A 26,438-nucleotide genomic window follows, 5' to 3' on the forward strand; every position below is an offset into this window, starting at 1 on the left:
TGTGTATAAAGTTTTGGTGGTTTTTTTTACTGTTTCTAATTAAGTTTTTCTAATATTTTATGTTATTACTGGAGAAGTTCTGATACAAAATGTATCTTTGAAATGCGTTAATTCCCATATTTTAGAATTTTTTGTTTAATGAAGAACTGAAGGGTCACAAAGAACTGTAAGGTCAAATGAGCCTCTCCTTTGTCCCCACAAGAGCTAAGGAGTGGCCTCCATCACCCCTGACTGAGTAATCTCTGGCAGAGAGCTCTGCTTCGGTGGAAAGCTGCTTTGCCTGAGCAGCCAGGTGTTCTCTCCTGGCCCAAGAGCTGATCTCTTCAGCTCCTTTCAAACAGCTCTTTATGACAGCTTTTGTGTTCTCCAAATCCATCACTTGGGTTCTGTATTTTCTTCCCCTTGCATTCTGTAGGCAAAGGGAAGAGATTTTTAAATCTCTGCCTGGTTCTTTTCTGAAAAGCCCAAACTCAGCAGCTCTGCCAAGGTCAGAAATCCCTCGAGTCCTGCTGTGTGATACCCAGCACATGCAGAGTGGAGAAGACTACAAAGAGGAGAGATGAGACTGCCTGAGTAATAGCAGACAGAAATTGATGAAGAAGGGTCAAAATCAAATCACTAGGTTTTTACCTTAATATTGCCCTGCAAGCTTGAGAGAAGCCACATTTCCTGATACAGGGGTCTGAAACATCAAGTGGAAGTAATTTGCACTACTCTTCACCAAGTCCAGCAGTTTCCTGAACTCCATCAGTATTCACACACAGAGGATCCCAGTGTGATCCTCTGTGTCCCATTATTATCACAGAAATCCACACTAAAACCAGGCTGAAATTTTACAAATTACAAATGAAGAAAGTTTCAGAGAAAAATGCCCAATTTGATGAATAACTGAAATTTTGTTCCAAACATCTTGGGTTTCAAAACTTTCTCCAAATCTGAGCCAAGGTCCTAGGGCTGTGTCCCTGGGGAGCAGGAGCAGTGTGGCAGTCTGCTTGGCAGGACTCCCACGTTTAGCTTGGAGGCAGCCAGCTATGCCAGAGGTTTCAGGCAGTCTGCCACTGAGTCTGGAAGTTGAAAGCCTGGCATGCTCCATCAGTGCTTGCAGGGCTCCCAGACACTAGATGTGCAACAAAGAGGGAGCCTGGAGGACCTGGTTTGGCTCCCAGAAGCTGTGGCTCCTGGGCAGCCCCGTTCACAATCTGAGCGAGCAGACATTTGTGTCAGCTTTCAGATTGCCTGTATGGAACCCAAATGAATGCCAGATTCATTTCTCTAAGCTAAGTGTAAGACTGCACAGAAATTATGTGTAGAAATTTAAGGTTTGTCATGAGATGAAGCCTGGATTTGGAAAAGTCAAAAATTCCCTACAATTTGCGAACCTGGCTGTAGGCCCAGCTCTGCTGCCAGTGTGGGCCTATGCTTGAAGGTCTCCAAACCCCACCAACCTCAACCAGTATTGTTTCATATTATAATAATGTTTAACCACCAATGCATTGAACCAAGCAATATACACAGTAATATTTAAATTAGAAGTGATCAAATAATGGCTATTTTGTTTGTCTGTCCATGGCAGTTCTGTTCAAACAAATAACAGCTATTTGAAACCCAGCTTTTGATGACTCCTTAAATGAATTTCCACCAGTCTCGTTGGTTTTGTGTATAAATCCACTTGGGTACAAGTGTTTCTTCTCCTGCCTCTAGACAAACTCCCATCAGGAAGCTCTTTACCCCAGAAGGATGAGTGTGTACCCTCAGGTGTGTGCACAAAATGTCCCAGTGGAGGCCTGGGACCTTGTGGAAGAAAGGACAGATCTTTAATGCCAAAAACTGTCTTCTACACATCCTGCCATAGGGAGAGCAGGATCATCTTTACTGACAGTTATTTAAGGGTCTGCAAATTGGAAAATATTGAAAAATTCTGTGAACAGCTTCCATTGATGCTCCCAGGAGCTAACAATACTGGTCTTTCTGATGATATTTGTTGTCTTCTGTTACCACATTCCTGTTTCTCTCCAGATATTGTAATTGAGAGTTATTGTTTTGTCAAGTTTCTTGACAGCATCAAAAAACATCCCCTCTTAATTTTATCTTTCCTTTTTCTACATCTCTCTTTCTGTGTACCATCTGCTGAAGAATTTCTGCCTGTCACATATCACTAACCACTGTTTTTCTCCACTACAAAAATCTTTGTAGTCTCATGGTGCCCTTGATTTAAATACTCTCTGTGACTTAGTCACTGCTGCCTCTTGGTTTTTTAGCTTATTCTGTTCTATTTCTTCTGAAAGAATACTGGCAGTAAAAGACAAGCAAACATGCTTGCTCTCCTAGTTTGGATAAAAACCCATTGCTTTTAGATATCTTACAGATGCTCCCTTAGCTGGAGAAGTCTGAAATTATTAGTAAATTATCAACAGAACAGAGCTTTTACGTATGTACAGCATTAACCATTACCCACAAGAAAGACAGAAAAGAGGCAGTTAAAGGCTATTGGGAAGACTGAGGAATGCCAAGCTGCTTTCTGAGGGAGAGTGAGGGATGCATGGCTTATTTCACCTAGAAAAATTAAAGCCTCAGCTCCATCATCCTTTCCATCCAGCATAAATGCACACTGCTAATAAAAGCAGCAGTCCAGCTCTCCTTCCCATGACACCCTGATTGTTATTCCCATCCCTCCCTCTGCACCAGTTTTAATACTTCTGAGGCTGCAAGGTGAACTGCATCTGTTTGAAAATTAACCAGTTTTGCAGGCTGAGTTTTCAGCCAGAGCAGATCACCAGGCCAACTCATGGTGTGGCTGCTCTTACCAGTACTGGGGTTGCTGTGGAGGGTGCACCATTAAACTGGCTCTGGTGAAACACTCAGAAAATATGTATCTGAAAATAACAGGAGCTTGAGGTGTCCTCCAGCAGTGGGCAGAAGCAGTGAAGGAGATGTGGAGCTCCCCCAAAGCACTGAGGGTCAGTGCAATCTTTCCTCACTTTCCTCTCCCTCTTTCTCTGCCTCAGCCTTTTAGAATATAAATTTCTATTGTGTTTTCTGCAATGACTGGTAGAATGGAACCCCAGTGTCAGACCCTCTGGCAGTGGTGGAGTACTGTAGAAGATGCAGGGATGGGCAGGTAAAATGAAGAGGATTACAGGAATAAAAGAGCCCTGGAGAGGGGGTGGCTGAGGGGGCAGCACGATCAAAGTTTACAAAATCATCAAGGCCACAAATACACTAAATGCAGAACTGCTGCTCCTGAAATCCCTTGATAGCAGAACTAGGGACCACTCACTGAAACTGGTGGAACATCAGATAAAAGCACAGATGAAAGAAAATTCTTCGCTGTGTAGTGGCTACCCAACTTCTCAAACTCATACCACAGGAAGCTGTGGAGACAGACAGCATCAACAGGCTCAGAAGGGGATTAGAGAAATCCATGAAAAGGTCCACAAGCAAACGCTGAAGGAAACAGGAGGGATGAGCCCTCTCATATTTCTCTACAACACTTGGGGATGATACTATGGGAAAGGACTGCAGAAAGCAACCAAGCTTGCATTTTCTCCTTAAATAGCATCCTTTACTGCCCTCTTTTACTGCCATTCTTGGAGAAGGATTACTGCATGCAGCAGTGGTCTGGGAACATCTTAGGTTTCCTTAAAAAATATTGAAGCTTCTTGTAAATATAAATGTTGCCTTAGGTATTCCACAAGTTCTACTGCTGATTAAATACAAAGTAATAATTAGATTAAACTCCCAGTAAAGAGTATTTTCTCCCATTTTTTCTGTTTCCTTTTTGTACTTAGACTGAGCATCAAATACTCACAATTAAGCCAGAAAACTACACTTAGATGTATCTAAAGCTTCCTTAGTTAATTGGTGCCATCCTTAATTTGTTTCACATGCAGTACAAATTGCTTTGAGTCTTTGAATGTCTCTTTTTGCCTGTCATAGTCATTTTTCACCTTGACACACTCAGGTGCTGCTCCCCTCGTGTGCACTGAGCAGGTGCTGATACTGAGCCTCATGCAGAGACAATCCCAGTGGCTCCAGAGCAGAGCCTCAGGAGCTCCAGCACCTCCCAGAGCAGCCCTGCTGAACTGGCCTGGTTCCACAGCAGGGCTGTCTTTGGAGTGTGCTGATCATTTTCTCCAGTTGATCGGATTAAACCAGATTACAGGGGTGCACTGGAGACACAGAAACAACAAGCTACTCACTATATATTGTTCTCTTAATGATCCACTTTTGGAAATGGCACTTTTTCATTTATGTTTCTCTCATATTGAATTTAGATCTTTCCCCTGATGAAATTTCTTTCAGCTGGCATCCAGATGGTTAAAATACTATGATAAGATCTATAGTTTCTTACATCATGCATTCATTTACAAACTGAATACATAAGAAAGAATAAAATAAACCAAAAAAATTACTGTGAGGCTTTTTGTTGAGCTGGGTTATCTGAATGAATTAATCTTCTACTATTCTCTTACCATCTGTATTTAAAATAGATGTAGCATAATCTTCCACACAAGGTAGATAATCACTACAGTTAGTCTGACACACCTTCCATTCTATGGGCATTTGTGCCTCTGATTTTGTAAGCTCTTTACACTTTTTTGGGAGTTTGAAATCACCACAATTCAGTAGCTTATTGCTGGTTAAGCATTGAATAGATAAAAGTGCAATATTTAATAGCCTGCCTCAGTCAAAGGGTTAATTAGTTTCACTACATTATTCCCAATGGCATTGGTGTTCTATTAGTAATTTCACAAGTTGATTTCTGTTGTAAGAATACATTTAAAAAAACAACCTTAAGAAAAAGAAGAAACGTGCCATAGGAAATTATTCATAGCATTTAAAGTTCAAACACATGGTAATTTCTACACCTGTGGATGCTTTTTGTCAAGAAAACAAATTTCCAACTCTTTTGGTTTCAAAAGATTTTTTTTAAGTGATGATTTAATGGAATTTGGCCATGTTTGCATTGCACATGGCCAAATTCCTCCATTCAGTATAACCCAGGCAATGCTTTAGATGGTATCTCTTAATTCAACAACAAAAAAAGAGGTTCCTGACTGACTGAACAGGCTCCTGGACCAAGGTGGATCCCTGTGAGTAGATGTGTGAGTACCCACATGCACACACCACATGAGCCCCTGTCACACACCACTGAGCACTGGCTGTGTGTTCACATCCCACCTCCTGACTGCAGTGCACATACAGGATTTCACACACTGTGAACAATTCCACAGGCCACTGCCAACTGTGAGGTGTCAGACAGATCAGTTACCTACATAAGCACCAGGCTGAAACATAGCTAATCCAAAATGAGGGTAAGTGATTTTGGTTGAGAGGCATCTGTCAGGAATTCACTGTTCAATTCTATTCCAGCAGAGCATTTTTAATTGGATGGTGGTCACTTAAACTATTAAATTTAAACCTGTATTCTAATATTCCTGTCATCTGCCCTTTAAAAATTCCTGGTTATTTGAAACCAGGAGCTGGAACAGGTCAGCTTTGGCAGGAGTAAAGAACAGAGCAAACAAAGGTGTTTTCATTCAGCTCTCTCTTGGCCTTTCTTAAAAATACTGCATTGTGGGCTGGTATCTATATAAACAAAAACCAGTGACTTTAATCTCTGTCCCTCAACAACCTGTCTCTGCTTTATTTTTAATGGCAATAGAGTGAAATATCTGTAATTAGAAAAGGATTATTACATACAAACCCTATAAAGTTCCTTCAACACCCCCACTCAGCACTGTTACCAATCATCATCTATTGCCTATTACAGAAACACTGCAGACATCAGCAAAGGAATGGTTTGCAGTTCATACACAGAGTAAGTCAGAATAAACTGTCTTTTAAAACTGACTTACTATTGCTCTTACTTGTTTTTAAGGAGGAATTATATCTTTCTTCCCATAGTTCTCTTTTTTCCCTGTTGTGGATACTCTCCAAAATGGCATCAGTTCCTTGGGTCTAGAGGTTGTCTGATCAGAGAACAAAAAGTTCTGCACGTTGGAGAACAGAATAAGAACAATGGCTTGAGGCCACATTTGACTAGCCAGGCACATTTTTTTTTAATTTGTTTTTTCCTGTTATTTTATATATATTTATTTTCATTGAAGCTAAAAGAGAGTATCACTCCATTTCTTTGATGGTATAGAGGTAATTATGCTTCAATTCTTTCCATCTGCAAGGTTCTTCTCTGGCCAGTGGAAGCTTGAACCTACACAGCACTGTGAAAAGGAAACTTGATGGAGAGAAAGATTATGTGTTCGATAAGAGACTGAGATACAGCGTGCGCCAAAACGAAAGTAACTGTCGCTTCAGGGACATTGTGGTCCGGAAAGAAGATGGGTTCACACATATTTTGCTGTCAAGTCAGACTTCAGAGAACAATGCACTGACCCCAGAGGTAAGTGTTTAGCCCTAAAAGCCAAAGAAAGCCATCCCAACGTGTGGGTTATCTTGCAAACACTGCACTTGAATTTGATTTTATGTATTTTTTTTTCCTAATGGATGAATTTAGAAAAGAAGTCTGGAGTACAGACATATCTAACTTTTTCACACTTGGGATTCCTATCCAAAAGAATGCAATGGAAATTAAATTTTAATTCACATGGCTGAAAAAAACTAAAAGTAACTAATGGAATGGCAGAATCAGTATTTCCAGCATGGAATTGTGTGAAGCAGCTTTTCACACGTTGAAGTTACTGATATTTACTATCCTTTGGAGAAATCTGCTCTCTTTCCTTTCACTAATTAAAATAGTGCTCCAGTTGTATACAGAGAATTTCAGTCTATATCCTGAGACAGCCTTTCTAAATTCCACCTTGATCCCTAATTACTTTTTCTCTGAATCACTGTATTTATTTATGAAATCTTAACCAATTAGGGGCTCTATCCTCAGCTGAATTGCATAAAGTCATACAACATATAAAAGATAAAAAAGGAATTCCCTTGTTCCAAACATTATACACACAGGGGCAGACTCAGAGTTGGCAGCTTGTGCTGTCCCAGTACACACATGGATCACTGAAAGGGCTAAGGAGCTTTTCCTTCCATCCCCTGTGGCTGCAATGCCCTGTTAGACCATTCCCATGCCAGGAGAAAAGGGGTGTCCATGAGTGCTTGCATCAGGATGGGTGTCCTGGAGAGAAGAGAGCACACCTGAGCCTTTTTCACACCTGAGCCTTTTTCACACCTGAGCCTGTTCACACCTGAGCCTGTTCACACCTGAGCCCTGTTCCACACCTGAGCCTGTTCACACCTGAGCCTGTTCACACCTGAGCCCTGTTCCACACCTGAGCCCTGTTCCACACCTGAGCCTGTTCACACCTGAGCCCTGTTCCACACCTGAGCCTGTTCACACCTGAGCCTGTTCACACCTGAGCCCTGTTCACACCTGAGCCTGTTCCACAGCTGAGCCTGTTCCACAGCTGAGCCTGTTTCACACCTGAGCCCTGTTCACGCCTGAGCCTTTTTCACACCTGAGCCCTGTTCACACCTGAGCCTGTTCACACCTGAGCCCTGTTCACACCTGAGCCCTGTTCCACACCTGAGCCCTGTTCACACCTGAGCCTGTTCACACCTGAGCCCTGTTCACACCTGAGCCTGTTCCCACCTGAGCCCTGTTCACACCTGAGCCTGTTCACACCTGAGCCCTGTTCACACCTGAGCCTGTTCCCACCTGAGCCCTGTTCACACCTGAGCCTGTTCACACCTGAGCCCTGTTCACACCTGAGCCTGTTCACACCTGAGCCTGTTCCACACCTGAGCCCTGTTCACACCTGAGCCCTGTTCACACCTGAGCCCTGTTCCACAGTCAGTAGAGGCCTGATGGATGGACAGGGGCTGCCATGGAGCAGGGAGCACCAGCCTGGCCTGTCTGAGCATCCTGCAGGCAGAGCTCCTCCAAGGGCTGCCCTCACTGGGGAAATCTCAGCCTTTTTTGCCCTCTCTGTCCTACACAGCAACTTCAGGAGTGTATGAAACACCAGTTTGAGCACCACCTGAGGGAAGAGTAGATTGTAGCTTTGGGGAATCATGTTATTCAATAAGAAAATGAGTAACTTTGAAGTTAATTACTTACAATGGGCAGGTATGATGAGTCCCCTTCTCAAATGCACACATACACATGGGCAGTAATGCACTGAGTGATATTAAATGGCTAAAACTGATGGTACACAACATATTTCACTCCTAGTTTTTAAACTAATATTTAGAAGAACTATCTTGGTAATTACCACAGAACTCCCAACACTTGCTTTTAACACTAATTTCTTAAAATGCATTAGATTGCATCAAATCCATCACTCCATCTCTGTCTTAATTACCACTAATTGACACTGCAGGTAATTTAAATGAAGGAGCTCAAGGGCCTGAAAAAACATGAAATCATGGACTGTCTGTGTTCTGTCAGAGCAGACATACCTTTACATTGCTGGCTGTGCTGTTCCACATCAGCAGAGTTCAGATGCTCTAACCAGGGGATTAATTCAGCCTCTTTGGATCTGCCAAACCAATCCATTTCATCCTTTGAGAGTTTTCAATATGCCAGGAACCCACCTCTGTGGAAGAATAAATGATAAGCATGTAATAGTCCTCTCCCTGCATCACCAGCACAGACTATTTCTAGAACCTTTATTGAAGCTCACTTGAAAACCAGGAAATGCATTTTAGAAAACCACTTTACTGACCAGGATGGTCAGGAATTAATCAGGTATTGAGTTCTCCACATGGAGATTGTCTGTTTAAACCTCATCCAGGCCAAGAGCAATCACAGGCTCTTGCCCTTGGAAGACTCATGGCTGTAAACATGAAACAGCTCCTTTGGCCTCAGTCCAGGCTGCTGCCCATGATCATTCACACCACAAAATCCAGCACCTCCAGGACTGGCAATTTCACATTCTTGCTGGCAATTACAGCAAAAACCCCAGGAACTGAAAGGAGGAAGGTGTTGAATGACTTGTCCCTGCAGTTTGTCACCCATAGCCACAGGTGAGGCAAACTGACAAAGCATTTTAGGGATGTTCAGAGCATTTTCAGTTTTGATGCCTTTTGTCCCCAGTGAATACGAAATACAAACACACAATTCCTACAAAATGAAGAAAGTGTGTTTCACTTTGTGTAAAGAAGTGCTAACTTCAAGCTTTATTAGACATTCAGTAAATTATGTTTGCCAAATAGCAAATGAATCATTTATTCAGAGCAGGTTTATTTGATGTGCTTAAATAGTGGCCTGGTTATACTTGGCCATCTATGTTAAAGAAAAAAAAGGTGTGCACTGCAAACAGTCATTTTAAACTTTTAAACCTAAGCTTATACAAAATCCCATTCACCCCTCAACAGCTCTGCTTCCCTTTTGGCTTTATAGGAATCTTCAGATGAAATTAATGATTGTGTTCAACCATTGGCCCTGGTATTTATGCCAATTTAATTAAAATAGCAAAGAAGTTATTTAAACCCAAAAAAAAAAAATTAAAGTCTAGAGAATTCTACCTGACTCTTCATCCTACGTTATTGGTAATCCCGTTTGTGCAGGTGATTTTAGCATGGAATGTGCCAATGCTCTTCCAGCAGCCTTTGCACTGATTGATGTTGGCTTTGTGCTTCTTTAGTAATTGAGTTCTTTCTACAGAAATGTTCAGGGCACTATAGAAATTCTTTCTTATTTTTTACAAGAGTTTATAAAATTTCCAAGGCAGTGTCACGAAACAGCACAGCTTGTTCTTATTTCAGCAGCTTAGGCTTGCTACTTTTGTTTTTTAAATACATTTCTGAAATATTTAATTATGAATTCCATTCGGGCATTTTTTCTTGTGGGACTTTTGCTGCTCCTGAAGTTCTTTCTCCAGTGGTGCTGCTGCTGTTTTAACTCAGCACATCTCAAGGATCCAAATTCTGTTTCAGACTAAATGGACCCATCAGCTCTTCTCATTTAACACTATTAACAGAGCTAGGAGTTAATATTCCCCTGAATTAAAAGTGAAACATTCTCTAAACAGCCCATGCTTCCACCCAAGAGTGACAGAACTACCTCAAGTATCTTCTCACACACAAGAATCAGGTTTCAAATTTCAAATCTGAATAACAAGGTATAAAGTTCTGCCAGGTACATTTTGGAGCACTGGTTTGCCTTCACTTTTCCTAACCTGGAAATAATAAAAAAGAGGCAGGTACAAGTTTACTGTTCTCTGTAGCTCTTCTCTCTACACAAAAGTAAATTGTGGGTTTGGGCCAGTGCTTCTGCAGCTTTCGAGGTTCCCAAATCCTTTAGGTGCTGAACAGAAAGGACTCAGAACCAGTAACACAAAATTCATTTATGTTAGAAAGCACAAGTGGGGAAGATGTTCTAAGAACAATGGAATGGCTTTAAAAATTGGGTAATTCTTAAATTACCTTTAAGAATATCACAGTGAGTCCTCAGAGATTGAGAAAAGTTAACTGTTATTAACTAGTGCTTCTATTTATGTGAACAAGAGACTTCTGTTCAAAATACTTTATGTAATTGTGGTGATAAATTCCTAGCTCTTTGATTTTCCCAGACTGTAAGCAAGATGGAAAGCAAAGGGCACCAAATACCTTTGGAAATTTCCTACTTCCAGCACAAGGCATTAAAATAAGCTCTTAGAAGTTTAATTAAGTTTTTAACTGGTTCATGTTTATTTTGCAATATAAGATGTCCTGTTCAAGAATTAATGAGATTACTTACTTGACAGGATTAAAAATATAAGCAACTTCTGAGAAGGTGATAATTTTATGATATATTTGTGTTTCAATAAAACAGTAAGTGAAGCACTAGGTCTGGTCTAAATTTACAATCCAGTCAACTATCATAACCTAAATAACTGGCCCATACTGTTGTGTAAATACTGCCTCAGAAACTTTCATCAAATGCATTCAAAAAGAAATACTGTCCCCACAACTAAAAATTACCTAAAAGGCCATTAAAAAGCCAATTAATAAAAGCATAGATCTGGAGAATATTGCTAAGGAGCTCTGGAAATAGTAGCAGTAGATCCGGTCCACTAGAGAAAATAAAATTTATTGGACTAACGCCATAGTTTTAGCAAGATGGGGAAAGGTTTAAGGGCTATGGAAGAAAGAAAAAGAATATGGAATCTGACAAAGAAATGTAACTAAAGACAGGTTGTATCTCTGTATTTGAGAACTGAATTCACTACCACATGAAACAGAAATTTGTCCCTAAAACAGAGAGCAGTTCCAAACTAAGATTATATTTACTTTACAGTACTACAGTTCACCACACAGTTCTGCAACCTTGCAGACAAACTAGATCTCTTATAATTATTTTCCTGTTTGTAGCTTCCCTGTAATCACAGAAATAGCTGGGGAGAAATGCCCATCCCCAGACAACCCATGGGGAAAGCCAAGGCTCAGAGGCAGCTGCTGCAGCCAGGCCAAGTGACAAAGGGACCTGCAAAGGAACCGTGGCAAAGCTCCTGACCAAGGGAGGGAGCGTGGACTTGGCTGCCATTGCTGGATTCCAGTGAGCCTCCAAGCACCTCTGGATGATAAAAGTTAATGACAAACTTAAGGCTCTTTAGAAAAAACTATACTTTTTGGAGCCTGATAATGCTGATACATAATGGTTTCCTTTTGATACACACAAGTGGAGCAGGGGAACTAAATTTCCCCTCCTGCTCAAAAGTAGTAACCAAAGCTTTCCCACTTTTGACCATATCTGAGAAACTGATTCCTAATAACAGACTCAATGTCATCCTCTCTAAAACACTAGAAAAACAGTGATGGCAGAATATTGGTTTTTCTCACAATAAATGTAACCTCTGCTCACAAATTTGGATGGGTTTTAGATGGCTTTAGTCATCCAGATCAGTGAGGGGCGAGATAAAAAAGAGGCAGGTTTGTAACAGAATGATGGGTGTGAAGGAGATCACTGGTGACAGCAAAGAGGTGGCTCAAAGGCAAATACCACTGAAGGAAGGGGAATAATAAAGGAACTTGCTGAATGGGTATCATCATGGCATCATACTTCATGCAACACTGGATGGAAAAAATGTATTCCCTAATATTATTTATACATTCACCCTAAGAAAGAGCAGATTGTGAGATCTTTTACCCTGAATTAAGAGGATAACATTGCATTCAGATGGAACTAGGAAAACCAAAATACTTTTTTTTTAATTTTAATGTCTACCACATTCTAAAGTTTCTATTTTAACACTGATTAAAGGTTTTCGGGGGTTTTCCCCTTTGTTTCCCCATTATATGTGCAGTGTTGCTGTGTTTCTCTAAGCTGAGGGCTGAGACAGCCTCTGAGACTCTCAGAATAAACAGTGCTCCTAAAATTGCTGATGACATTTTTGTACCTGCATAAGAATTTCAAATACACTTCCAAATTCTGCAGCTTTTAATTACTTCACTTCCACCCACTGTCACACACTCAGTATTACAGGCGTTCTGAAGTGCTCTTGTAGCAGTCAAGCATCTCAAAGTTCACCAGCTGCTCTCTCATGGCCAGTCCCAGCAGCCAGTAATACTCATCTTTACACAAACCCATAGGGAAAGCAGCACAACCCATAGGATTTCTATTAAAAGGCCAACCAGGGGGTGGCATCAACAAAACTTCAGTGTTCAGGGACATTTCTTAAACAAGGCACTTCAGAGATCTAAAGACGTTTTTGTAACAGAAAGTAGTGAACAGAAATAATCACAGGCTAAAAAATCTCTCACATGGAAACTCTATTTAAATCCCCAGCCACATTTAGCTCTCTCTTACCTAAATTTACACCAACAGCAAATCTTTTGGTGCAAAAGAGAAAACTCTGAGATAGCAGGACCATGTCTATAGGAAATACTTTGACACATGGCTATGATTAAGGACAGGAGGTGTCACACTAGATGAAATCAGGGCCCTTGCAGTGAGGAGCAAATTATTTGAAATGAGGAGCACATTATAGAGGAGAGGGGGCTGAAATGAGTTACAGCTCACAAACCATGCCCATCTGTGACCAAACAAGAAGTTAAGCATCAGAAGTTTATGAAATAAAATTTCCTTTTAAAAGTCATTAGGAAAGAATTCTCTGCTCAGGTGAAAGGCCATTTTCCTACAATACCAGCAGCTCAATTCTATACAGATTTTGATTAGGTTTGTTTTATGGTGTAATTAATAGCTTGATCCAGTTGTAAAACAAAGTTAAAATGTCTCTTTTTCAAGGGACTTTAATGATTTACCTTTTGTAAAGTGTAAAAATGAAGAATATATTTGTCATGTTGATGTATATGATGTCCTCTTGTCCTGCTTTGCTCTGGTTGAAGTCATATAAACCAAAATAGTTGAAGAATTTAAAACTGGGGTTTACAAATTCTGCTTTCAAGCTGTTGAGGTTAATAATAGGCTTTTGCTATGATAAACATGTTCCTGAGGATACAGTGATGTACACAATGAAAATAAAGAAGTGATATTGAAATTATTAAATTGCAATCAAATAGCATAAGCTGGGTAGAATTTCCCATACAACAAAGAACCGCCAACTCCTAAAACTTCTTGGAATTAAAAAAACATCAAGAAAGCACTGCCAAATAGAAAATATTCTGCAAACTCTCAGTGTTATCATTCTAATGATTCTAATATCATTCTGTATTAAAATTCTATATAGAATTGATGTAACTATTAATAGTGCCCAAAATTTAAGTCTCTCAAGATCACTAAGGTTTGTAAAAGTAGGGAAATTATATTGCCACGGCATGCATGTCGAATTGTTTACTTTTCTTTATCCACAGATCATGAAGGAAGTTCGGAGAGCATTGTGCAATGCATCAGCTGATGACAGTAAACTCTTACTTCTCAGCGCAGTGGGAAGTGTATTCTGTAGTGGCCTAGATTACTCATATTTAATTGGCAGGTTATCCAATGACAGAAGAAAGGAAAGCACTAGGATTGCAGAAGCTATAAGGTGACCCAAGCTTACCTATGATCTCTAAATTATGAAATGCAGTGTGTGATTATAAAGATATTTATCAGGTCCAAAAATGTTGTATATTTAAATGTTGATTGCATTCCAATTATAGTCCTGCAAATTTGTTTAGTAAAAACAAACTTGGACCTTTCCATATTAGAAAAGAAAGCATATTTATTCCAGTGCTAATATCCATAGGGATTTATTTTATTCTAATTCTCTGTATTTAATATTTCAAATCATTCCTCCAAAATCAAATACAACTTTGTTGTTGTTTTTCCAAATTCAATATTGCTTCATGTTCTAAAGTGGTTCCTGAACGGCAGATCTTTTACTTGTTTTAATGTTCATCATTTTAATTAATTTCAGTCCAAATGGGAATCCATGGCTTATATTCTGTTGAAATAGCAGTCTGCCACTGTATTTCAGAACCTTACTAGAAGGGTCTCCACTCTTCTTCTTAAATTTAAATTACTTAATATATATGTAAATGTAATTTTAGTTTTGTAACTAAAATGCGACTTTCCTTATATATATATATATATCACATCACCTTAATAGAATTCCAGGGTTTATGACATGCAGTCTGCAAATCAATCTGCACAACACATCACCAAATGTTCCATTATCCACTAGGCAGATTTTCCAGTATAAATCAATATTATTCCACTAAAGCCAATGGTATTTCACCAGTCTGTACCAGGAGACGATTTGGTCCTTTTTTTCCCCCCATTTTCTACAAATAAATATTCTTCTGAGAGCTTTAAAACTTTATGCAACAATTCTATGAAGGAATATTAAAGATTTTTTTTACAAGATATCTCTACTTGGAATTTATTAGTGTAACATAAGATCAGGTTTAGGTATTACACAAAGTATATTAACCACCAATTATCTCAACTACTGCAGATCAGCTTGGATTCCAGGTTAAAAAATTTTGAAATTCTCAAAGTAGCAATTATTTTGAAAGACTTTAAAGATACTTCTTAAATGTAGTAAGTTACAAGCTGTTTATAAGACCCTAAATATGCTCAAATGTCATGGAGTGATGTTTTTTAAAAGAGGAACCCTTTGAAGGACACAGTCTAAGTTTATTTTTTTAAATGTGAGCGGTTTTTAAAAATGTGAAACAAAAAAAAAAGTGAGGGTCGAAAATCAAAATTCTTGTTTGAAAACACAGGCACACTCACCACCTACCAAAAGATACAAATTTAGTATTATTGTAAAAATTGTGCAGTTAGGTGTTGTTATATAAATTTACATTTATTTGCACACATCTAATATACAGGTGTACTTATCAATCCAACATTTAAATAAGTATAAGCCAGACTGTGATACTCAGTTTTTCCACCCTTGGACTCAGAGAACACTCTTGAAATACTGGTACAATGTACTGCTTGTACCTTGTCAAGAATGTCGGCTTCAGGCCCACTGAAAATAGATTTTTATTGTACTTCTGGAAACAATACCCTACGTTTTCCATTTAGCACTCTCTGTGCTTTCTGTGAACAAAGGACTCAGCTCATGGAAAATAAACTGTAATAAGAGAAGAAAAAATGTCCATTGCTTTTTTCAATGGTTTGGATGTCCTTAAATACATCCATGGATCTCTGCCTCCACTGCTTTACATCAAGTTAGACTTGTATCAAAGTGAATTTGAAATCTTGGTTACCATGTGTTTCCACTTTCCAAAGCGTGGCTCTCCTGGACCGGTCACAAGTTACAGCTGAAGTTTCAATGCCTATCAAGTCTCAATGGTTCAGTCACTGGTGCTGTGCCCTCAGCCACTGGGGTTGGCAATGAATGGATGTGCAGCACTGCAGCTCCGTCCCTGATCCATCCCAGATCCATCCCAGTCCCACCAGTGTGAGCTGCCACCACCCACACGCTGTCCTGGAGCAGGGAAAGGGCAGAGAGGCTGCACAGTGTGACCTGCAGAGCCCTGGCATGGACTCACTCCTGGAAGGCATTCCCAGCACTGGGCTCACAGCACCAGCTGGGCAGCGCTGTGGGACCTGAGCCACAACATTCCGGGTGTGCTCAGAAGAAAACAGACAAGGACAAATTTACTTGCTCAGCTTTACAGCCCTGGATGTGAAGCCTGCAAGCCCTGACCAGCAGCAAGAGCCTGGAACAGTGAGAGGTGTCTGAGCATCCCAGCATGTATTCCATGGTCAGCCTCCCAGATATGCTCTAGCAAATCCAGAAGCCTCCTGCAGAAAGTTTTTCCTATATTTAAGCATCTGGATCTACTGTGCAACAAGAGCTATAATGTGAAATCCTTTTCAAAGACTGCTTTGAATTGAAACAAGGATCCTGCAGCCCAGAAACTCCCTGTGTGAACTTATGGTTTGGAGACAAGGAAACATGCCAAGTTCAGGGTACAGAGACAACCCACTGAAACAAGGCACCAAACAGGAAACAAAGATAAATGGAGTGCTGGTCACGGCAGCTTCTGGAGACCAAAGGCAGGCATTTGTTCCCCTCATCATCTCCCAATATTGTAGCCTTCCACTCCATCCTAGAGGTAGCGTGTTCCATAGCCATCCATTTCACCATCCTCTGTGCTCCCCATTCTTCCCTCATGACAGAGGCTCTCTGTGCCTTCTCTTGTGTTCCACTCTCTCCAGGTCCTCCCTTCCTTGATCACTCATTAGAAGACTTCTTCAGCTCTTCCCCTCCATTAATGTGTTCTGCTTTATTCTTCCTCCACATTATGTTTCCTCTCCACATCCCAAATTGCTTTTCCATATTCACTTCCAGTCCCGTTTATCACCATGATTCCTGCTTCTCTCCACAACACTGGTTTTATCTGCCTCCACAGGGTCCTCAGATTTACTGCCACCATTTATCCTTAGTTTGCTTTCTTTTTACCTATCATTCATCACATCCCTATTCACAGCTGCAGTCCTGTCTGAAAGACTTACGTAACTACTGAGGTTCTCAAAATTCTGGAATTAATGAGGTGCAGTGATCCACAGTCACTACTCAGTCATAAACAACCAACGAAATAATGAGATAAGGGAACAGCATTGTATCTGCAACAAAAACTAATCACAACTCTCCTTAACCCTGCTCTCCTCTAGACAGAAATGGTCTTGAACAGACAAAAACCATGTTCTTTATTTCACTCTCTTTGTCTTGACAGTCATCTCCTGGTTTACTACTGTGAACAGAGCTGCATCAATTCTCTATTTTGCCATGGTCCTCCTTACTCGAGGACTTCAAAAACAGAATGTATTAATTGAAAATTTAATGCTGGGTCATCTCAGCCTCTTTGTCCTCATTTTAAACACAGCCAGTGCCCCTGCACTTCAGCCCAGTTGCCACATGTGCTCTCTAACCTGCAAGGCCCACCTGTGCTCAGGTACAGAGACCTGGATCCTTTTGACCTCAGTGGGAGAGCAGCAACTCATCAAAGGGTACATTTGACAAAATGTTCTTTCCTAAAATCTGTCAGCAAAGATGCACTCTGGATCTAATAAACACCCAGGACAGGGAGAGAATCTCCTCTTTTGCTTGGAATTTGATTTATCCATGTCTTTTTTCTAAAATAACTGAGCATCTCGTTTGCCTCCATATACCTGCTGTGCACTGAGCTGCTGGAGCCCATAATTTGCCCACAATTACACTCTTACTTTTTCCTAATTGGTGTAAAGGCCGTTCCATTCAACAGATGTCTTTCCACAGCTGCTGGTAGGTAGCTTATTTAAAAGATCTCCTCATTGCACAGAATTTAACATATCCTAGTTCATTCATCCAGATGAATCTGATGACATTTAACTTCCCTGTAATTTCTCATCACATTACTGAGGTAGTCAGGCAAAGGCATCTGCTTTTTAACAGCTTTGCTGAAGATTTTTGCAATGAAGACCCAACTGAAGATCACTCATCCTGTTCAAATATTTCTCTGACTCCTCTTTGCACGTCTTGTTCTTTCTGCTGGTGCCATAAACATTACAATCTCCCAATCCACTGATGGGACTTGCAGTAATCTTTGACTGCAAGATCAGAATCTTAAGAGAACTTTTTGGAAAAAAAAAAGAAATCGGACTATTATATTTCATCAGCAGCCAAACAAGGTCCATTCCAGCCACTGTGGAGCAAACCAAGAAGTGCTGCGTGTTCAAACTCAGGAGTTACTGGTCCAGAAGTAAAAGTAACCCAACCAAACCTTCCTGAAAAAAGTACAACACTCAGTGCAATCCACTTAATCAGGCCATATACAACATACACAAAACTATGCAATAGGTACTCAGAAAGATTAAGTAACTAAAAATAAACAGACTTTTCCATGTGCAAACTAGAAAGTATCTTGCAGTTCTGACCTCATAAAACTGGCCATTTGTTGTGTTCTTCATCAAGTTTTTTTCAGATTAAGTACTTTAAACTTGGATATTTATGTGTTACTTCTGTATTCAAGATCTTCCTTTTATTTTTTATTTTAGGGATTTTGTAAAAGCTTTTATTCAATTTAAGAAGCCAATTGTGGTTGCTATCAACGGCCCTGCTCTGGGGTTAGGAGCTTCTATTTTACCACTCTGTGATATCGTTTGGGCAAGTGAGAAGGCTTGGTTTCAGACACCATATGCAACAATCCGACTCACTCCAGCTGGCTGCTCGTCATACACATTCCCACAAATTCTGGGTGTTGCACTGGTAAGGTTTTCCACCTCCAATTGCTGAAGAACCTTTCATAAATTCCCGATTCTTTCTCTCTTTAAAAAGTAAACAATTTTCTTAATTGTCTTTAATGAAAATGAAATCTGTGGAAAGTTCAGCTAATCACTACCAACTTCTTATCATGAAATAATCTTGGAATTCAATATACAACACCTGCTGTACACAAGAAAGATTGAAAAAGCAAAGATTGTCAACATCATGGTAGAAAAGTGAAGAAATACATTAGCAGAATAACCTTGCAGAGTAGTTGTCTGCATCATGTTAGGAGTGGGCAGTAATACAGCCAGATACTGCTCTCTGCTCTTTAAAGATAATCCACAATGATTCCAGTAAGACTGCTTAGCTTTTACCAGTATAGTAAATCAGAATTTGACCCACAAATATTTCCTACTGTGTTCCATGACTCTCCACACAGTATCACTGATAGTTACTCTTGTAAAATCAGCAATACAGATTCACCATGCATGCCAGCACATTTCTCTTAAATTAAACCCATGCTGTGCTCTGGCCACCTGCACAATCCTTAAATAGCTACTGAAACTCCTTTTAAAGTATTTTGCAGTATAGAAAGATACAGAAGAACATTTGTAATTTAATCGTAAAAATAGCAGGCAAGTATGAGAAAAATTTGAAGGGAATTATAACCCAAGATTACCAGAGTCTTTTGGTTTCACAGGCAAATGAAATGTTGTTCTGTGGGAGAAAGCTGACAGCACAGGAAGCCTGCAGCAGAGGACTGGTGTCACAAGTATTTTGGCCAACAACATTCAGCCAAGAAGTGATGCTACGAGTGAAAGAAATGGCATCCTGCAGTGCAGTGGTAAGAAATCAAAGTCCCTCATTAAATTTCACAGACATTTCACAGAGGTAAGGTGAGCTCCCAAAGCTTGTCACTTGTCACATGTGGGACCTCAGTTTTCTCAACCATACCTGTGAAAGAAGGCTGACATCAGAAAACCTGGATAGGAAACAGTGAGCCCATGGAGTTCCTCATTTTTCAGGGATCAGGATGGGGGGAGTTATTTCCTTTCACAATATTGGCATTTATTCAATGAGTGGCACCTCTTTGCCCCACATTTTGAAAGGGGATTTTAGCACAGGTTTCCTGCATGAAGGTGTAACAGTCTGAAACTCTACAACTGTACTGGGAAACCTGTAAGAAAACAGATTTGCCCTTCACTTTGTCCTGGCCTACAGGACAGGATTTCAGCTGAATCTGCCTTCTTTCTGCACCTGCACTCCTGGTGCAGAATGTTCCAGACAGAAGGGCAGGATAGTGCCAGCTAAGCTCTGCTGTGAAGGAGAGATGAGATCCAGACAAGAGGGATTTGAACACATTCTGGTCACAGTGTATTATAACTTTCCTTTTGTGTACACAAAAGTTGAAAGAAAATCCTTTCCTGTCTTCCTAGAGGTTTTTCCCTTCAGGCAGATATACTCCTATTCTGGGCACATCCTTGTTTAAAAAACATGTAGTGAAGAAAGTGATACTGGCTGCAATAAAACTGCAGTAATTAAAGTGAAAACTGTTATAGTTTCTTGCTGTATTTCCTATGTCTGAAACTGTCTCAGCATCCTTCAGTTTCATTGAAAAGATCTGCTGTAAAAGGAGGTAGAGACACAAGAGATTTTTAATTAAACAAAGTGTAGATTAGATCTCACAGAAGACATTGAGAATGAAACTCTCTGGAAATGAAGCAGAATTTTATTTGATGATGCTGATATAATGTGTATTATTTGAGTTGGGACAACCTCTGGGCTTTACTGTGAATTCTTCCTTCCCTCACTGCTATTGGCTGTCAGTGAAATTTTCTCAAGACCCCTTGGAAAGACCATTGCTGACTTGTGGACAAAGATAAATCTTCAAAGACTTGTTCACAAACAGACCCCAAAAAATGCACAGGGTCCTTGATTTGCTATGAACACCATTTACTTGAGTTAAAGACAAATACTACTTTGCAATAGCAGTGTTGAAACCCACAACATGTAGGAACTGGGCTTAACATGAAGGTCTTGACAAAGCTGAGTGAAGAGAATGCACCTCCCTTCCCACAGAACACGGTGTTAGTTATATTAAATCTCCTGTCCTCAGAAAATCAGTAATGTAGGAATTATTATTGGGTTTGTTTGACCAGTTGAGGTCCTTGTGAGACACATACTGGTGGTGTGTATTCTAAAACTAATTTAAAGGAATCAGTCTCAATGCGCTTAAAAATGGGTCTGGGAAAAATGACTTGAACTATGGGAGCAACCATGGACCTGCAGTTTGTGCCTTTCAGAACTTGCAACAATTACTAAGGGCTTGAGGTTGGGCTTTCTATTGCAAAGATCTCAGGTGATTTGTTGTATCTGCCAATTAAATCTAACTCCAGAACACAGTCAGAGGGTTTGTTTTGCTTAGCATCATTCTTTTACAAAATATTCAACTTTTATAAAAATGTAAGCAAATAGGCTTAAAAAGGGATTTGCAGTATTAATTTCTGTATTGATAAGGAAATAATACATGAGGGAAAATTGTTAAAGATAATGAAATAATACATGATGGAAAATTGTTAAAGATAATGGACATCCACATTTGGGTTTCCAACATGTCTCCCCTAAAGGCCACCTTCCAGAAAACAGGTAGCCAGTATATTGTCCCTCACATATTTTCATTTCAGTGTGAGGGAGTTCAGCTCCTTGTGCTTCATGGCAGACCTTCAATAAACTAAGGTACTTTGGAATCCCTCATTCTTTTAAAAACCTGGCACTAACCCATCAGCCTCAATTCCTAAAGATGCTGACTATCAGCACAGGGAGTTGTGGCTGGAAATCAAATGTAATTTCTGTGCCCAAAGGAGTTATTTAGATCGTAAAACAGAGTCAGTATAAAAATGCTGGTCACGCCATAATCCACAGCAATTTTTTCAGATTCAGAATAAAATACTGAGTTGTATTTTGGCTTTAGGTGTTGGAAGAGTCCAAATGTCTCGTGCGGAGCTTCCTGAAATCCGGACTTGAAGAGGTGAACGAGAAGGAGTGTCAGATGTTAAAACAGCTGTGGAGTTCTTCCAAAGGACTGGATTCATTATTCAGCTACTTGCAAGACAAAATTTATGAAGTCTGATATCTTGGCCTAACTTAAAGAGAAATTGCTCCAGTTGTGACCAGAGTCAGACATGACCATGTTTGAGAAGCAGAGGCAATGCATCAGTGAGGAATTTGTGACAGTGATCCCAATGCCTGTGGCTGTGTGAGCTGCACAGCTGCTTGTAGCTGGTTTGATTTTGTGTAACCAAGACGTGGGCAGGCGTTCAGTGCACGTAACCTGTGCAGAGGCTGCATCTTTCACATTGCTCATCCACATCCAACTCTACATTCCATGGGCTGAGAAGCACCACTGAGGCCCAGCAAGGCTCACCCACCTGTAAGGGTTTATTTTGTCTGTCCTTCTTAACTTATTCTTGCTGTTGCAGCACATCTGGGCTGACACAGAGGGCTCAGTCTAAAATCCAGGTCAGCACGACCTTTGGTAGACCCAAAAACCATACATTAGAAATATGTTAATTATTTTTTTCTAAGTTCTAACAGTTTAATGGAAAAATCTGATAATTTATATGTATAATATGTAAAGTTAGTTTACAAAAACTTCTAGAATTTTTTTCTTTGTTAAATTTATTTAACTTATTTATTTTGTGTTCATAGTCAGCTGTTTATTGATCACAGATCTTATTTTCATATTACCCGTTAGACTGAATTAAAGGTATCACATGAGAATGCAAACACATTTTTAGCAGCAAACTGAGTAGAAAAATAAAGAATATATAGAAAACCCACAGAATATTGTGGGCAGTAAATGAAACAGCCACGTGCATGCTCCTCTGTGTGTAAAACTGTACAAAAAATGTATGAAAACAGATTCATTTGCCAGGGTTAAGAGAAAAAAAAAGTGGGTTCCGACACAGTGAGTCCCCCTTAAGTCTCTCTTCACTTTCTGCCTTCTTGAGGAGCACTGAAGGGCTCACCAACCAGATGCTATATTTAAGTTTACTATACTCCTGTTAGCCAATATCAGTAACAGGGTGAGTGGTGCCCTTGTGTGGCATCGTACTGTTTTTCAGGTTTAAACACCCCTTATGGTCTGAAGTCTAAAAGCAAATCCTTATGAGCCTTAGTCTAGTTGCCTGATTCCTCAGGTGTGAGATAATTTCTGCTCTGGAGGCCTTTGGGTGTGGGCCAGCAGTTTATACAAGGTGCTAGGCATTGAACTCAGTGGAGGCAGAGATTTTGTTTTGCTTTTCCCAGCTCTCCACATCTGGCCACCCCAGCACCTGTTACAAGAACTTATGGCTATCCATAAAAGCAGTCCACAATAAAGAAGGAAAATCCAATCTGCTCTTTTGGAATGTGATCCTAGTACTGTTCAGTGACACTGACAGACTTCTGAACACTGGATGTCTCTCAGTTCTTTCCTGCTATGGGCAGTTTGTGTGGAAAGGACAGGAGCATGCTCTGAGACTTCACCTGCCATTGTAGTACGCCCAAATTGAAACCTCTTGAAGCAGAAGCTTTGCACATTTGTTTGCTTTGTAATTTGTGCACTTGCTCTCCACCCTTGAGCTCAGTGACTTATTATGATTTAAACCTCTGCAAATGAGGCTGCTCAGCTTTCTCCCTCTTAGCATTTCCATAAAGAGTTTCAACAAAGCCTTTGTAAAGTTAACAGGTGATTACAGTAAACAGTAGCCTTCAACATATTAATGTAACATTTCTTTTTCCACAAATAATTAGAAGTGCTGGTTATATGCCCTAATTGTACCACTGAATTTTAAGGAAATCATTACTCTAAATGCAGAAGTACTCATGGAAATTCTTCATTAAAAAGACAGAATCTGGCTTCTAATTAGCCTGTTTAAAATGTTTTTTAAAAGAAACTTATTGAAACCATTAGCTTATTTTAAAATAACTGAAAGAGAACTCTTTCAATAACTATTTGAAGTGATGGATGCACCACTTGTTTTATACCAACCCTTGTTTTTGTCCACAACCAGCAGCACCATGGGGCACGTTGGATCCAGGCCCCAGGCCCCGGCAGGGCAGGTGCACACGGAGTCACCTGGAAAAAGAGGGGTTACCCCAGTGAAAACCACACAAACACTCACACACACACACACACGAGTTTGCACAATCAGGCCTCCAGCATACACCTTCAGAAAAGAACAAAAGGCAATGGAAAGTACCATGATTCCTCAATTTCCTTTATTTCCTTTACTCCCGTCCAGAGAGCCATAACTCCTAGTCATGTGTTAATAAGATTTTAGGACGTTTATTTCAATACTATGCTTAGTTTTTGTAGATAAATATAGCAAGATTGCTCAGCAATGTGAAGGAATGCGTTCCGAAAGAGATTTGCAAACAGAGAAGAATCTTACATTGTTGGATCTTTTAAACTGCACCATTTCATCTGAATTTTCAGATATCTGTATCTTAGCATTTTTTATGACAAAGGAATGGTTGAAATACATTTTCTATAATTATTTTTCCATTAAAGCAAGCGCTAACCATAGTTAACATTTTTAATTATTCATATCTATACAGTTACAATCTAGTTTTCATGGAATCTATTTTCCCTTCAAAAAAGAGTAATAACAATGTTGAAAGCTTCTTTTCCAGTATTTAAATATCAGAATCTGAATTTTCTCTTGTGTTTCTATCCTTACTAGGTATTCAGATATCTAGATGTACTGTACATATTAGTCTGGGTACCTTTACTAATATTCACAGTATTTAAGATCAAAAATGCAATTTGTTGTTTAAGTATGTTATTTTATTCTTGTGTAAATTGTTTTGTACAATCTTTAAAATTCTACAGTTTTGCATTTGTAGATATTAAAGGTAAGCGATTTATTTTGTGTTGTCCTGCATGTATATTTTTGCTGTAGATAAGTGTTGCTTAGTTTACTATTTCAGTACATTTCTGTTTAAATAAATAAGCTTACAAACTTTAATACAGTATATATTTTCAAAATATAAACTTTTATATTTCTGTGGTAGGTTAGGGTATGCGTTTTAGGCAATCTTTTTCACTACTATGAACTGTTCTTTTAATCTATAATATAATGGTTTTGTGCCAATAGTTTTTCATTAGAATAAAATGCTCTTTTAATGTTAGGGATGAACAAACAATTTTGGTTGGGGTTTGTTTTATTTTTGGTTTTGGGTTTTTTAATTATTTTGCCAGCCTTTACAGTTTTAAATATAATTTATAAATGCATTGCATTTGTGAATAAGCCTTACCATTAGGTACAAGAAATCTTTAAAGCTGCATAATTGCTTGTGCAGCACTAAGGACTTCCCCAAATAATTGCTGTAAGAAAGTTAGCAAATCAGAGTACAGGGCCTTAAGTTTTTCTTGTAAAAAGGATAATACGGGTTGTTTCTTTTGAACAACATAGGTAGACTTGTCAGCATGGGCTTTGTTATATATAAACTGTGCATTTGTGCTCCCAACCATGGTAGTTTAATCTCAGGCTTTGTGTGGCTGGGTCTATAAAAGTCAAATCTGGCTAAAGCCAGCACTCTTTAGGAGACACTAAAGAAGTTTACATAAGAGACTTATAGACAATCTTATCATAGTACATTTGGGTACTCGCTATCCTCGATGTGTTATCTGTGTCTGCCCAATTAACCGTATGTTTTAAGCCATATTAAATCTCTTTACTGCTATTTTAAATACTACACTGAAAGTCATTCACTAGCTTGCTTGCTCACAGACAGGATTTCGATTTTTAGTGAATAAAAATGTTATGCCTTCCATAAAAAACAAAGGACCAAAGAATTGCATTATTCTAATCAAGCATTAGTTCCTTTGCCAGTGAACTAGTTTGACATTTGTACCGAAGATCAAACAGTCTCTTTCTGCTTCAAACACTGCATCCTCATCCATGTCAGGTGTAAGGGGGAAAGATGTATCCACTGAGCTATTGGGAAAGGAGTGATGTTCAGCTGGGATGGCATGTCTATTGGTAAGGCTTATTACCAAACCTCTGAGATGAAGCAAAGAACCAAAAATTCACAAGTTATGTCTATGTAAATTTATTTTCAGAACTTGCACAAAAAATTAATTGTAGAACTTTGCAAATTAGGCCCTTAAGTTATTTTGTCAGAATGCCATGGAACAGACTAAAACAGTTTCTAATATTTGTAATGATGAGTACATATTATAATATTATAAGGGTACAGGCACCCCTATATCACAGTGTTGTAAATATTTTCTGAAACTGGTACAGTACTGAGGGACTTGTATCTTCTGATATATCAAATATTGACTGTCTAGATCAAATTGTACACAATTTATTTGTTGATGGTCCTGTAACTAGTGTATGGACACATTTCTGGGTGCCTTAGAAGTTGTATTTTTCATGTGTGTTAATATGCAGTATTTATACATTGTGAGAAGCTGCTTTGAATAAAAACATTGAAACTTCATTTCACTGCAGTGATTTTCAGTTTTACATAATCAGAATGAACATGCTAAGTGGTAGCCATTATATATGATAATGCTATTCACAGTCTCCTGCCTTTCCAAAGACACCAGGCACACAGCGGGCTTTTCAAAAGAAAATTAATTTTTTTCAAATGGCAAAACCCAGGGCACTAAGAGACACTGCATTAAGAACTCTCAGAAATCAATTATGATCCATTTCAATTACCATTTCTTGATCAAGTCCAGGAAAACCAGCAAGAACTGTCTCACAAAAGCACTTCTAGGCCACCATTACCACTTCCACTACTTGATATGTGCACAGCACCTAAAGCATTCCTGCCCAGAACCAGCTGCTCCAGGCA

The 26,438-nt window shown here is 39.4% G+C and overlaps 1 protein-coding gene across 1 annotated transcript in view; it reads left to right on the plus strand.

The window, feature by feature from the left end:
* CDYL2 (chromodomain Y like 2) overlaps positions 1-26,078 on the plus strand; it is a 60,638-nt gene extending 34,560 nt beyond the window's left edge. Inside the window, exons 3-7 of the mRNA XM_071440729.1 lie at positions 6,183-6,400; positions 13,753-13,925; positions 18,377-18,587; positions 19,288-19,431; positions 21,559-26,078. Of these exons, the coding sequence (XP_071296830.1) occupies positions 6,183-6,400; positions 13,753-13,925; positions 18,377-18,587; positions 19,288-19,431; positions 21,559-21,717 (905 nt within the window). The 3' untranslated portion in view covers positions 21,718-26,078. The remainder of the gene's footprint in view (positions 1-6,182; positions 6,401-13,752; positions 13,926-18,376; positions 18,588-19,287; positions 19,432-21,558) is intronic.
* Positions 26,079-26,438: the final 360 nt, after the last annotated feature.

The sequence above is a fragment of the Agelaius tricolor genome, unplaced genomic scaffold, assembly GCF_023055355.1.
Source record: "Agelaius tricolor isolate 1412-34295 unplaced genomic scaffold, bAgeTri1.0.p SCAF_15, whole genome shotgun sequence".
Lineage (NCBI taxonomy): Eukaryota > Metazoa > Chordata > Aves > Passeriformes > Icteridae > Agelaius > Agelaius tricolor.